The following is a 14,509-nucleotide window of genomic DNA, read 5'->3' as shown; positions in this document are numbered from 1 at the left end:
TTCTCACACCTGAATATAAACAAAGGCTCGTTCAAGAGCCCCCGGTGAGGAGGGAAGTCAAACGCTGGTCATCCCATTCAGAGATCACGCTACAGGCAGCTCTTGATGACGTCGACTGGGACATGCTCCGCGCGAGTTCTGAAGACGTCAGCGAGTTCACAGAAGTGGCGCTCTGCTTTATCAACACACTGACAGAGCAAGCCACACAAACAATAACTATAACGTCCTTCCCTAATCAGAAACCGTGGGTGGACAGTTCAATCCGCACTGCAGTAAACACGCGCACTATCGCTTACAATGCCGGTCTCCTAACGGGGGATATGAGGGAGTACAAAGCTTCATGTTACGCCCTCCGGCGCGCCGTTAAAGCCGCAAAACTCCGATATAAAGACCGAGTGGAATCTCATTTCCAACTCAACGACTCCCGGCGGATGTGGCAGGGACTGAGGACCATCTGTGCTTTTGGAACTAAATCCTCTGCAGAGGTGAGAGCTGATCCGTTGCTGGTGAACGAGTTAAACTCTTTCTACGCTCGCTTTGATGGTAATCGCGGCAGCGCGACTCCGGCGAGTGACGCGTCAGAGAGAGTCCCTCAGAGCAGCAACAGTCACGTGATCTCTGTCTCGGAGGACGAGGTTCGGAGGGCACTCAAACGTGTGGATGTCAGGAAAGCTGCTGGGCCGGATGGTATTTCAGGTCGTGTTCTGCGGTCCTGTGCTGATCAGCTCGCAGGGCTCTATACATCCATATTTAACGAGTCCCTTGCTACATCTGTTGTCCCCACCTCCTTCAAACGATCCTCCATCATCCCTGTACCTAAGATCAGTAAACCCTCTTGCCTAAATGACTATCGTCCAGTGGCTCTCACATCTTTAGTCATGAAGGTCTTTGAGAGACTCATTAAAAACAACATTTGCTACTCCATTCCTGACACTTTGGACCCTCTTCAGTTTGCCTATCGTCCCAATAGATCGACTGAAGATGCCATCTCTCACGTCCTTCACTCCTGCCTCACTCACATCGACAGCAAAAGTGGGAACTATGTCAGGCTGCTATTTATTGACTATAGCTCAGCCTTTAACACCATAGTTCCCATTAAGCTAACACACAAACTCCTGGATCTAGGCCTGAATTCTTCTCTCTGCCTCTGGATTGAAGATTTCCTCACTGGCAGACCCCAGGCGGTGAGAGTAGGCCAGTTCACCTCCACCTCCATCACCCTGAGTGTTGGAGCTCCACAGGGCTGTGTGCTGAGTCCCCTGCTCTACTCTCTCTACACCCATGACTGTTTGTCCACACACAGCTCCACCTCGATCATCAAGTTTGCTGATGATACTGTTGTCCTGGGTCTCATCTCCAACAACAATGAGACGGCATACTTGGACGAAGTGGAGCAACTGACATCATGGTGCCAGGACAACTGTCTCTCTCTGAATGTTAACAAGACCAAAGAACTGATTGTGGACTTCAGGAAGAGACAGCATCGGTCATACTCCCCTCTCATGATCAGCGGGACACCGGTAGAGAGAGTGAACAGCTTCAAATACCTGGGTGTGAACATCTCCGAGGATCTGACCTGGACTACACACATCCAGACACAGGTGAAAAAAGCCAGGCAAAGACTGTACCACCTGCGCCAGCTGAGGAAATTCAGGGTTTCACCAGCCATCCTGAAAACTTTCTATCGAGGGGCGATAGAAAGTGTCCTGACTCAGTGCATCACAGCGTGGTACGGGAACTGCACCAGTCACGATTGCAAAGCCCTGCAAAGAGTGGTGCGCTTATCCGAGCGCATCTCTGGCTCAGCTCTCCCGTCTCTGCAGGACATCTACACCAAACGCTGCAGAGGTAGAGCTACTAAAATCATCAGAGACATTAATCACCCTGCAAACTCTCACTTCACCCTGCTGCCATCTGGTAAGCGCTTCCGTAGCCTGATGGCAAAGACTGAAAGACTCAGGAGGAGTTTCTTCCCCCAGGCCATCAGACTCCTGAACTCAGTCACGTGACTTCACTCACCCCGCACACGCATAAACATCCAGTTTTTTTACATTAACATCCACATACTGCACTTTACGTTCCTATTGTTACTGCGTAACAACCTGTAATAAACCTGTTTGCACATCATACTCCTGTTTACACATCCATTATACTTCTTTATATATTTATATATATATATGTTATGTTAACCACTTATTTTTAAGTCTACAGTTTATCTCACTTATCATATCCACTTATTTTATATTTTTATTTTTATTTTTATCTTATTTCCTATTTTTATCCTTTACTTGATTTATTTATAATTCTACTTATGTTAATACTTTTTATTCTAATTTTATTCTATTTCTATTTCAATTTCCCCTTGTGTTTCTTGTAACTGTTATTTGCACTGTCCATGGAGCGGACCTGTTTACATTTCACTGCCAGTTGTATATTGTGTATATAACTGTGTATGTGACAAATAAAACTCTTGAATCTTGAATCTTGAAGTATTCATACCATCAAGGAATATATGGGAAAATTATATGGACCGTGCCGTTTATTCAAAGAAAGAGCTTCATTTATAAACATACAGCTGTTCATTCAAAGAAAGGGCTTCATTTATAAAACACAGCTGTTTATTCAAAGAAAGAGCTTTATTGTTAAACACACAACTATGTACAGTGCAGCAGTAATGTCTCGTAATGTAATGTAAAGTTCGGCGAGCTCCAGGCTGCGAGAGAGCGGTGGCCGCACAATCCATCCAGAGACCCCGTCAACAATGCCGTCTTCCTCGTCAGACATGAGTTCAATGGTCACGTACTTCCAAATGTCCAAATCTCATCCTCAGCCAGCACACTCTCGCTTCCAGCAACTGTAATACAATCCATAAAGACAATAAGCAACCTGAAAAATACTCACATTGACAAAAAACGGATCTAATATAATAAATCTTACCCTTTTTCTTCTTGATCGGTTGTTTGTATCTGAAGCTCCGGCGTGTCGATTCATAATACGTCTTAGAGGCAGCTGGAAATAGCCAATAGCGTTCGAGTATAAGATGTGACGGAGCATGTGATTTGTTGAATTCAGTGAACGAATACGCCTTTTACTGACCGAGATGCTTTTGAGTCCGACTCTGACTCTGAACCAAAGACTGATCTCCTCCTCGACTTGTTCGTGAACGAAATGAACCAGCTATTGAACGATACTGATAGCGAACATGTAGAGCTCGGCTTGTGTAGTTAGGCATATACGGTATGCAGCAAAGAAAGACATGTACACTTTACCATTTTAATGAAAACAGTGTAATAATGCAGGCTGATGGTTAAATGATTACTTAAGGACTGATGTATTGTGTTTGTATTATTTATTTTCATTGTTGTTGTTTTATAAAATGAATACAAATTAATTAATTACGTTCGAGTCATGTCATGCATTTCTCCAAAAACTGTAAAACAAATAAAAAATGCGATATTATTGGAGGTAACGAACACGTCCATCACTGACCGAGTTGCTTTTATTGAGTCTGAACGAGAGATCTCGTCAGTTTATGACCGTTTACAAAGAAGGGAGTCTAACAACAAACTGATTTTAAGAAATGTATTAAATTAACAAGAAAATGAAACAAAAGAATGTTGATAGGTGAATAAAATAAAAAAATGTTGATGTATTTTGGCTGTGTGTGCGTGTGTGTCTGCCTGCACAGATGTGTGTGTGTGTGTGTGTGTGTGTGTGTGTGTGTGTGTGTGTGTGTGTGTGTGTGTGTGTGTGTGTGTGAGAGAGAGAGATAGAGAATCACAAGAGTCCGGAAATCAGTCCACAGAGGGGCTTAATTTATCCCTATATTCTTCAACCTCATTGAGGTTTCAGACCACCAAGGAGCTCCAGAAAAACCTATTATATTTATTTTCACTTTATTTTAGTTAATGGGTGTGGCAAATGTGCTTCAATTACATATAGGCATAACACCGTAACTTTTTATTTTGTGTGTATTTTTTTTTTTGCATAACATTGGTAATTGCTAATGACATACAGAGTAATTAATCTACTCTGTTAGCCCGGACAAGTTGAATCTACTTAAAAAATTGGAGCAAACTGGTTGCCCTAAAAATGTAGTAATGTGAACTAAAACGAGTACATTTAACTTAAAATGTTTTAGTTTAAAAAATTCAGAACCTAGAAAAAACTCCCCCTGCTGCTACTCTGATTTGCATTTGTGTAGCTCACAGCATGTTCATTTACATGATAACGCCTCCCCTAGAATTAAGGGGAGGGGGGGTCATGGGGGGACAACTGCCAAGCAAGGCCCACGTCAATTTCTGTCAATTTACGGCAGTTTTCGGTGTTGCCTGCAAATTGCCCTGCACAGTCGTAAACCTGAAGTTTCACGGCAATCTACAGTACCACATACTGACGAAAATCCAACTTTTCATGCAGTGTACTCCATCTGTGTTTTGATCATTGTTCTGAATCCTATCTGGATGTAGTCTTTGACAAAAAAAAGCTGTTTTTCTCAGCTTTTTGCTCAGAAAGTTTATTTTTTATTTAACTTACCCATATTAAACTGTTGATAAAAAAAGGAACACATGAAACTAGAATTAAACCTTTTTTAAGAATAGGGTCTGTTATTTCTTTTGATATATATTGCATTCTGAGGACCAGGCACTTTTGTGTAAATGATCAAAAATGCTGGCAGTGGCTGGCAAACTTAAAGGGTTACTTCAGTGATTAGCATTAAGCTTTGTATCAGTAGAAACCAGGTAGTATATTCAAATGATCGTGCTTCCGCTCATGAATTCATAACGGAACAGTGCGGAGGAAAATTAGTGTTCTCAATGAATTCCTATGAAATTCAAGCTTCCATAGGCATGAACTGAAAACGCTCTAGACTGGACATGAGGGGAGTGGCCTCCTAGGGCAACTAAGCAAGTGCATTCTGGGAGTTGTTGTCTTTCAACCATATGAGCCAAAAATAAAATTTCTGGCTTTTCTCAGTTTAGAAGGCACCAACTTCTAAAATAATTTCACATTTCTACTACATAACCCAATTTAAATACACATTCATCTTTCCAGCAGTGCAGTACCCCTTTAAAAAAGCAATGCTGGTGGAGAGAGAGTTAAACATTATTCACCAGATGTAATTTTGTTTATGTACATCATAAATATTCTAAGTATAAATATGACCTTTTATTTGTTATTTACTGCAGCCTTGGCATCAGAGCCCATTGAAGTGGCAGCTCTAGGAAGACCTCTGTCTCCTGGTATGCTGTATGACTGCCGCAAGGATACCTTCATTCCAGGTGCTTTACCAACCTAAAATAAATAAAAGTTTATTTCCCCCTCTACACCAAATGTTGCATCACTAGTATTTGTGTAACCACACAATGAAACCTGCATGAACAGTGCATTGCGTCCTCATACGTGACTGTTAAAGTCATTTCTCATTTCAGGTGTTACTCTGTGGGATAAGAAGTCACTGAGAGAAGATTTGGACATCAGTCAACAGCCCAAGACAAGTTTTGACTTCAGTAGCTCCGACTCTTTCTATAGTAAGTCCAATCTCCTGGATGTAAGTGCTTCTCTGAAAGCCAGCTTCTTAGGAGGGCTGGTGGAGGTTGGAGGATCTGCCAAGTTTCTACGTGACACCAAATCCTCAAACCAACAGTCCAGAGTAACAATGTATTACAGTGAAACCACCAGATTCGAACAGCTCACTATGACTCAGCTGGGAAAGATCACCTACCCTCAGGTGTTTGATCAGAAAACTGCAACTCATGTGGTCACAGCTGTACAGTACGGAGCTCATGCCTTCATGGTGTTTGATAGGAGATTTTCAGAAGAGGAAAATAAGCAGGAGATTGAGGGAAAACTGAATATCGCAGTCAGGATGATTCCTCTATTTTCTATTGAGGGAAAAGCATCTGTAGAAATGAAAGATGGTGATAAGAAAATGGCTGAGAGCATTGATTGCACATTTCATGGTGACTTCCGCCTTGGTCAGAACCCCACCACTTACATGGAGGCCGTAGAGGTGTTCAAGAAGCTCCCCACTATCCTGAAGGAGAATCCACAGAATGCTGTTCCAATCAAAGTCTGGCTCTATCCTCTTTCTCTACTGAATGCAAAAGCTGCTCGGCTGGAGAGAGAAATCACCACACGTCTGGTTTCCAACATTGATGAGATAATGGAGGAGCAGAGAGAAGTAGACAGGACATACAATGACATCTCCAGAAAAGCACTGGTGAACGCTTTCAGTGATATCAAAGAGAGGCTGCATTCATTTAAGAGCTCATTTAGCATTTACCAAACTATGCTCATGAAAGCAGTGGGCAAGGTCTTGTCTGCTATACGAGGAGGAGAGATGGAGGAGAATTCACTGAAAGACCTTCAGAAGATCCACTACAGCTCCCCCTTTACAGCTGACAGGCTTAACCAGTGGTTAAAAGGTGCAAAGGCGGAATTTGACCTCTTGAGTTTTCACATCAAGATGCTGGAGGGAATCACAATTGAAGACTCAGAACGTCTCAACATCATCTTCCTTGATCATAATATTGATGTTGTGGTGTGCTTGACCTTAACATCTCTGAAGTATGAAGACCCGTTTCTTTCAAACCTGACAGAGTTTCTGGAATCTGACAAGTTTAAAGAGCTAGATGGGGAACAAAGCATGGTTTCTGTGGTCTCTGTCAGAAAGTGGTTCAACGATCCTGCTGTCATCTCAAAGATGAGACAGACCATGTCTCTTTTCAGAAGTTTTTCTGAGGCAAATAAAGATGAAAAGAGATACAGATTTATTATGTCTGCCATCTCCGATCCATCCAGTCCAGGCTCCTCCATCCGTCTGTATGAAAACGGGCAGCTGACAGAAACACAGTTCCAGCCCGTGTCGAAGCCTCCCCCTCCAGAAGTGAAGGAGGTCCTGGAGCACAGTGTGTCCCTGAAACTGCAGAAGTCCCCAACTGGAGAAACTGTGCAGTACAGAGTGGAGTACCAGCAGGTGAACGAGGAACAGTGGCATGTCATAAACACACCTAATGAAGACTTTACTCTGACTGGATTGAAGATTAGAAGGCAGTACTTGATCCGCTACAGGATAGTGGGTAAAGTGGGAGTGAGTGAAGCCAGTGACACTATCGGCCCCATACCATCTTCAGGTGAGTGCCAAAAGTTCATTTCTTTAGATTAATCTTTATCTGGTGTGGCTTTTAATAACTATACTGTAGACTACAATATTAATGTAACAGTTTGTAAAGTGTTTCCCAATTGACTGTATATATTAATATATAATTTGCCTTGTTCATGTTGTCACAAAAAGTCCTTAAAGACACATAGTATACAGTATATTATGTATTTGGTGTCAAATGTAGGCTACTGTACTACTGTGGAGATCATGGGCAGATGTAACAAACAAACATTTCTCTGTATGAAAACCAAAAGTACAAAAAATATAGCTAACATAAAAATAAATGACTCATAATTAAAACAAAACCCACACAAACAAACAACAATGAATCAACTTAGAACACAAAAACTGTTAAGCCCACTGTATCATGGCCTGTCTGCAGAAAGACCTCAGTCATCCCTGAAAATGAAATGATTAATATAAATAATACAAGAGGGGATTCAATTAACAGTAGTCTGATTTCTTCGGTGTGATTACCCGAGGTGATGAGCTTGATAGGACCAGTAGACCGGGTGACAGATGGCATGACTTGACCGCTGAGATCTTGGACAGATATGGGTTGGTATATATTCACGAGGCCAGCCACCAAATTGCTATCAAACATACTTTACTGGTGTTCAGATCACATATTGATTACATCACATTCCACACGTGCAAACCACATCACGTGACTTAAATACCCTCTTTCCGGGCATCCCAACCAATGACTGCACATCATACATATATACACATTATCCCAAATACACCACATTTCCTCCCCCATCAAAAATCATACCCCACATTATCAGTCCAAAAGCACCACATTTGATCAAAGTCTCAATTCCTAAAACGCTGTGGTAATTTAATAGTCCGTTTAGAGCGACGTAGACCCCCTGGACTCGGAATCAGAGGTTCCGTTGGTTCAAAAGGCACCTCAGAGTCAAATGTACCTGGAATTCCAGCAAATCCAGAATCTTGATCATTGAGTTCAGCATTTTGAGCTTGATCCGTAGATTCAGCAGATTGAGCAGTCTTCTTTTCATTCGGTGGCATTGGAATCTCTGAGGACGAAGTGCGTGGTCTCAATTGATCACCATGCCGTCTATACACAGTATCCGATGCTGGATCACGTACCTTGTACGAAACAGGTCCTGTCTGTTGTGTAACCACTCCAGATAACCACTTCGGATCTCCTCCCACTGTACTTCGCAGGAACACAGAATCATCCACAGCAAAGGATCTCTCTCTAGCCCGATAGTCATGTTGATTTTTCTGCAAATACTGTTTTCTGCGAACCGTCTCATGAATGTTTGGTTTCAGGAAGTCCAGCCTGGTGCGGATGTGTCTCTTTAAAAATAAATCAGATGGTGACTGACCTGTGGTACAATTAGGAGTTGTGCGATAGCGCAATAAAAATAAAGATAGTCTATCATCAATGCACATTTGCTCATTAGTCAATTTCTTCATACCCCTCTTGAATGTCTGGACATATCTTTCTGCCAATCCATTGGTTGCTGGGTGGTTTGGTGCACTTCTGGTATGCATAATACCATTCTGCTTCACAAATCTTTGGAATTCATCAGAAGTAAAAGTAGTTGCATTATCAGTCACGATTTGCTCAGGTAATCCATATGCAGAAAACAATCTTTTCAATCTGGTAATAGTAGCTTGAGAAGTAATCTGTGTCATACGAAAAACTTCCAACCACTTAGAATGAGCATCAACAATGATCATAAACATGTTGTTCAAGAACGGCCCAGCAAAATCCACATGCAACCTTTTCCAACACTCACCCGGGAATTCCCAAGGATGAAGAGGGACGTGACTTGGCATTCTTTGCTCTTGCTGACAGATTTGACACTCCTTGCAAACTCTCTCTATATCCGTATCAATTTTAGGCCACCACACATATTTACGAGTCAGAGCTTTCATTTTAACAATGCCAGGGTGTCCTGAGTGAATTTCCTGTAACACTGATTTTCGAAATTTGAATGGTACAATCACTCGTGTGCCCCATAGCAGACATCCCTGCTCAACTGACAGTTCATCTCTTTTCGCATAGAATACTTTCAAATCATCTGACACTTCAATTGGCCAACCTTCCATGACATAACGAAAAACTTTAGAAAGTTCTTGATCTGTTCTTGTCACTTTGGCAATCTGTGCTGCATTTAGAGGAGCTTCTTGAAGATGGTTTGTCAAAAGTGTGTTGATCTTTGCTGAAATGGCTTCTGTTCCTACATCTGTAATTTCAGGTAATGGAATTCGTGACAAGCCATCTGCATTTCCATGATCTTCTGCCTTGCGATACATGATATGATAATCATATGCAGACAAGATTATCGCCCACCGCTGGATGCGAGCGGCAGCCATCATTGGGAAATGCTTATGTTCACCAAACAGAGTCACTAATGGTCTATGATCAGTTATCAAATTAAAGGATCTTCCCCAAAGATACTGATGGAATTTTTTTACTCCATAGATCACACTCAACGCTTCCTTCTCAATCTGTGAATATTTCTTTTCAGCAGGGGACAACGTACGTGAAGCATATGCAATGGGATGTTCGTCACCATTTGGCATGATGTGCTGAAGCACCGCTCCAATTCCATAAGCGGAAGCATCACATGCTAAAGTCAAAGGTAGTTGTGGATCATAATATACTAACACTTGGTCACTGGTGAGCAATTCTTTACACCTACTGAAAGCGCCTTGTTCCTTTTTCCCCCAGCACCAAACAGTTTGTTCTTTCAACAGTCTATACAGTGGTGCCAACACTGTGCTCTGCTGGGGTACAAAGCGTCCATAATAATTTACCAGACCTAAAAAGGCTCGTAGTTCCTTCACATTTGATGGTGCTGGCGCATCTTGAATAGCTTTTACTTTGTCTTTTGTTGGATACACCCCTTTTTCATCGATCACATGGCCCAGGTACTCAATTCGTGTTTGTCCCCACTCACATTTACATTTCTTTACTCTTAGGCCTGATTCTTGAAGACGCTGTAAGACTTTGCAAATGTTTGTTAGATGTTCTTGCTCATCTTTACCCGTGATCAACAAATCGTCCAAATACACAATCACTTTCAGATCTTTCATCAAATTTTCCATTATTCGTTGAAAAATAGAAGGGGCTGAACTGATGCCAAAAGCAAGACGATTATACACATATAATCCCTTGTGAGTGTTGATTGTCGTATACTTCTTAGAATCATTATCCAGTACGATTTGTTGATATGCCTGCGCCAAGTCAATCTTGGAAAACAACTTCCCTCCACTCAAGGTAGCTAACACTTCCTCGATCCGTGGCAAGGGATACACTTCAGTATTGGCAGCTTGATTAACAGTGACTTTGTAGTCTCCGTATAAGCGAATTGTGGAATCTTTTTTTATAACAGGAACCACTGGAGCAGCCCACTCGCTGTATTTTACTGGGGATATAACATTAGCTTTTTCCAGTCTATCAATTTCCTTCTCCACACGTTCTTTCATAGCAAAAGGAAGAGGACGACTTTTAAAAAACTTGGGTGGCACATCTGGTTTCACTGAAATAGTGGCTTTAATGTCCTTTAGAGTGCCCAGCTCATCCTTAAAGACTTCACTATATTTGTCCAGCACTTCTTGGATAGACCCAGGCTGCTTACTCACATATCGAATTATCTTCCAATTCAGTTTTACTTTCTGAAGCCAGTTTCTGTTAGTCAAGCTGTAGTCTCGCGCTGAAGTCCTGTGGGAACTCAGTTGTAGCCGGTAAAAATGTAAATAGTCCAGGGGGGAGGAGCGTTACGAACCATTTCTTCTTCACTTGTGAGCCGATCATCACTCTTCACACACACAATCGCTCCTCCCCCCTGGACTATTTACATTTTACCGGCTACAACTGAGTTCCCACGGGACTTCAGCGCAAGACTACAGCTTGCCGTCTAAAACACTATTTCGGTGGGTTTAAACAATGGCTAAGTTGCTAAACGCATCTCGTTGTCATGTAAGGGCCCTGTTCATGTTGGACAGACATTTTAATTCACCGGAGTTCTCCTTTAAGGATTAAACGAAGTACAAACACTGTTGTGGTGCAGCTGGTCCTTGGCAGCACAGGGACTACAATGGGCAAATGATCCAGAACAGAATCTAACGAGGAACACTATGGCAGACGATAATCCAAACCAGACAGAAAAGTGGAGCTTAGGACACAGAGGCCAGGAGACAGCGTGAGCAAATACAAACAACGATCTGATAAAGAATGAACAAAACACAGGGCGCCAAATAGCCAGGCTGAGGAGCCGCAGCTGCAGCTGATCGCTAATCAGCGCTTGTGGGTTGCCCAGCAATTACAGTAATATACAGTTTGTCTATATTCTAAATGAATAATGAATATGATCTGGTTAATTAAATGAAAATTATTTTAAATGAAATTCAGTTAATTACTTGACAGTGTAGAACCAATTGCAGGTATTACTGTAAAAATATGTTTTTGTGATATCAGTATTTAAAACCAATCATCAATGATACATGAGTTTTAATAATTAAGTTTTTCAATTAAGGCATCCAAGTTTTCACAGAAATGTTGATAATAAACAAAATATAATATAGGCTAATCAAATGATTGAGCATAAGACATTCATTGATAAATCAGTGTCTCTTTGAAAAAGATGAATAATGAAATCAGAGATTAAAACTCAATTCCCCTACAGTTGCCATGTTATTTCTCTCAGTTTACAGATGTAAAGGGTTGTGTCACAGACGGTCGAGGCAAATATGAGAAACAGCACAATATAATTACAACAGTTATGATTTTATTTAACTTAAACTCACAAACAAATACTCAGGAAACTTAGACTCAGAAACACATGTAGAAATAGTATTAATAACTGAATCATGTGATTATGGCTCGCCTGCGCTTATACTCTGCCGCTCTGAGAAAAGTTCATTACAAAAAGTCATTTAAAAGCCATCATTATAATTACATATAATATCACTGCTTACACATAAAGTAATCCTTAGTGGTTTGATTCAAGTCTCATGAAGCGATACAATTTATGATGAACAAAGTGAAATCTGAGTCCTATTCCTTTTCAAGTCCAATCTGTGATCAGTTGATGTCTACAGAAGCCAAATCAAATATGGTGACATGTCAATAGTGTCAAACCCTAAGTAGTGCTCGTGTCAGGATTTGGGCTCTGGAAACAGCAGGAACATTTCTCTTAATATCTTCTGTGTTGGAGGATTTCTGCATGTGTTAGCAATGGATGCAGGATCATTTTCTCTTGACATGATAATCACACTCTTCATGTCTGTTGATTTCCACAGTCCCTGAACCGAAGACCAGAGAAGACTTCCTACAATGTAAGTCACTGAGAACACAAGCAGAGAAACTCATGAGCAGTGTTTGGGAAAGTTACTTTGAAAAGTAATGCATTACAATATTGCGTTACTCCCTTAAAAAGTAACTAATTGAGTTACTTAGTTACTTTTTCTCACCTTGGCTGGGCTTGTTTTTGTTTTTGTTTATAACAAAAAAAAGTTTATATTTTTGTGCAACAGTAAAGACCTCTTCATACCAAAAGTGAAATAATAAGCCCCAGACTGAGGTAAAAATGCAAATTCACGCATGCACAGTAGAGGGTGCAGCTCTGCTGTGCTGCCATTCTGGATAATGTAGAATAGGATGCAGGAGAAAAAAAGTTTTACCAATAAAAACAAAAAAATCTAGTAATTTTCATCATCAAAGGTCAGCAGCAAGACATTGGTAAATGAAAAATAAAGGTAGATTATGCATACAAAATTTTGTTTTATTTAACATTTAATTATTGGAGGTTTGCATAGTACTCTGATTTTGCATTTGACTGATTTTAATAATTTTGAGGAGTACAGAATCTTTATTGTGCAAGTGAGATAAATAAATGCTCACATTTAGTCTAGAACTTCAATAACCATCATATTTACACACAACGCCTCTGCACTTATTTTTCTCACCATGGGGGCAGGAGAGCTGTCAGTCAAATTAATGGGAAAAAGTAACTTTTTTGAAAAAGTAACTCAGATATTTTGTTGTAAATTTGAAAAGTAATGCGTTACTTTACTAGTTACTTGGAAAAAGTAATATTACATAACTCAAGTTACTTGTAATGCCCCCCCCCCCCCCCCCCCAACACTGCTCATGAGTGTGTTCATGTTCTTCCTGGAGAGGAGGAAAGAAAACATGACAGAAGAGTTTTAGAGTTGACCATGTAAATGATGATTAAACTGAACTGAGACACTGATGATATATTGAACATGAAGAGTTCAGCTACATTAAAAGATCAGATTCCTGATTCTGATGTGTTTCTCTCCCATCAGATTCACTTCGGCTAAATCTGGACTTGAATACAGTGAATGATCAACTCTTTCTGACTGATAACTACAGATCGATTGGTTTCTTTCATCTTTCAGCGTTTATCTCTAACTCGTATCCTGATCATCCTGACAGATTTGAAAAGTATCCTCAGGTGTTGTGTAGAGAGAGTGTGAGGGGACGCTCTTACTGGGAGGTTAAGTGGAATGGTGGTAGAGCGTATATAGCAGTGTCATATAAGAGCATCTGCAGGAAGGGAGACAGTCTTGGTTGTCAGTTTGGAGCTAATGATCATTCCTGGACTTTGGAATGCTATCCTGAGAGTTACTTATTCAGACACAATGGCATAACGAAGGTTCTCTCTATAAAGCCCCTCAGCGTTGCTAAGGTTATCTATATCTATGATAGAATAGGAGTGTATGTGGATCACAGTGCAGGAACTCTGTCCTTCTACAGAGTCCATGGAGACGATATGGACCTCATCCACACAGAACAGACCACATTCACTCAGCCGCTCTATCCTGGGTTTAAGGTTGAAACTGGATTATTGGAACTGTTGTAATGAATCAGGATAGACTGATGAGAGATTCTACCCATAATGCTTTGAGCTCATGATAAACAGTGAGATGTTATAGAGTTTCTTCATTACATTAATACTACAGCTGAACTTCTGTCACTGAAACAACGTGTGTGTAATAAACCCTCATACAGACAACAAGATCAGTGTGTGTGTGTGTGTGTGTGTGTGTAATAAATCCTCATACATACAATAAGATCTGTGTGTGTGTGTGTGTGTGTGTGTGTGTGTGTGTGTGTGTGTGTGTGTGTGTGTGTGTGTGTGTGTTGTGTTTGTGTGTGTGTGTGTGTGTGTGTGTGTGTGTGTGTGTGTGTGTGTGTGTGTGTGTGTGTGTGTGTGGGCATGGGCATGTTTTTGTGAAATATCAGGACACAAATGTGTATAATGACATGGGTATGACATAGGTATTACAAAAAGAGGGTGAAATATGAGGACGTTCCCCATGTCCTCACTTTTCAAA

General features: G+C 41.0%; 1 protein-coding gene across 4 annotated transcripts in view; it reads left to right on the top strand.

Annotated features, from left to right (window-relative positions):
• LOC307122909 (stonustoxin subunit alpha-like) overlaps positions 1–14,240 on the top strand; it is a 59,817-nt gene extending 45,577 nt beyond the window's left edge. For 3 of the 4 annotated variants that reach the window (XM_079811245.1, XM_079811243.1, XM_079811244.1), the window contains 4 exons: positions 5,190–5,282; positions 5,433–7,136; positions 12,449–12,484; positions 13,478–14,240. In XM_079811245.1, the coding sequence (XP_079667371.1) occupies positions 5,190–5,282; positions 5,433–7,136; positions 12,449–12,484; positions 13,478–14,034 (2,390 nt within the window). In that variant the 3' untranslated portion in view covers positions 14,035–14,240. Of the gene's footprint in view, positions 1–5,189; positions 5,283–5,432; positions 7,137–9,399; positions 9,787–12,448; positions 12,485–13,477 lie in introns of all 4 variants that reach the window. The other variant, XR_013816108.1, reaches the window with a different exon arrangement.
• The last annotated feature ends 269 nt before the right edge of the window (positions 14,241–14,509 follow it).

Source organism: Gobio gobio (assembly GCF_949357685.1).
Source record: "Gobio gobio genome assembly, chromosome: 1".
Lineage (NCBI taxonomy): Eukaryota > Metazoa > Chordata > Actinopteri > Cypriniformes > Gobionidae > Gobio > Gobio gobio.
This window is presented reverse-complemented; position numbering and strand designations above follow the sequence as displayed.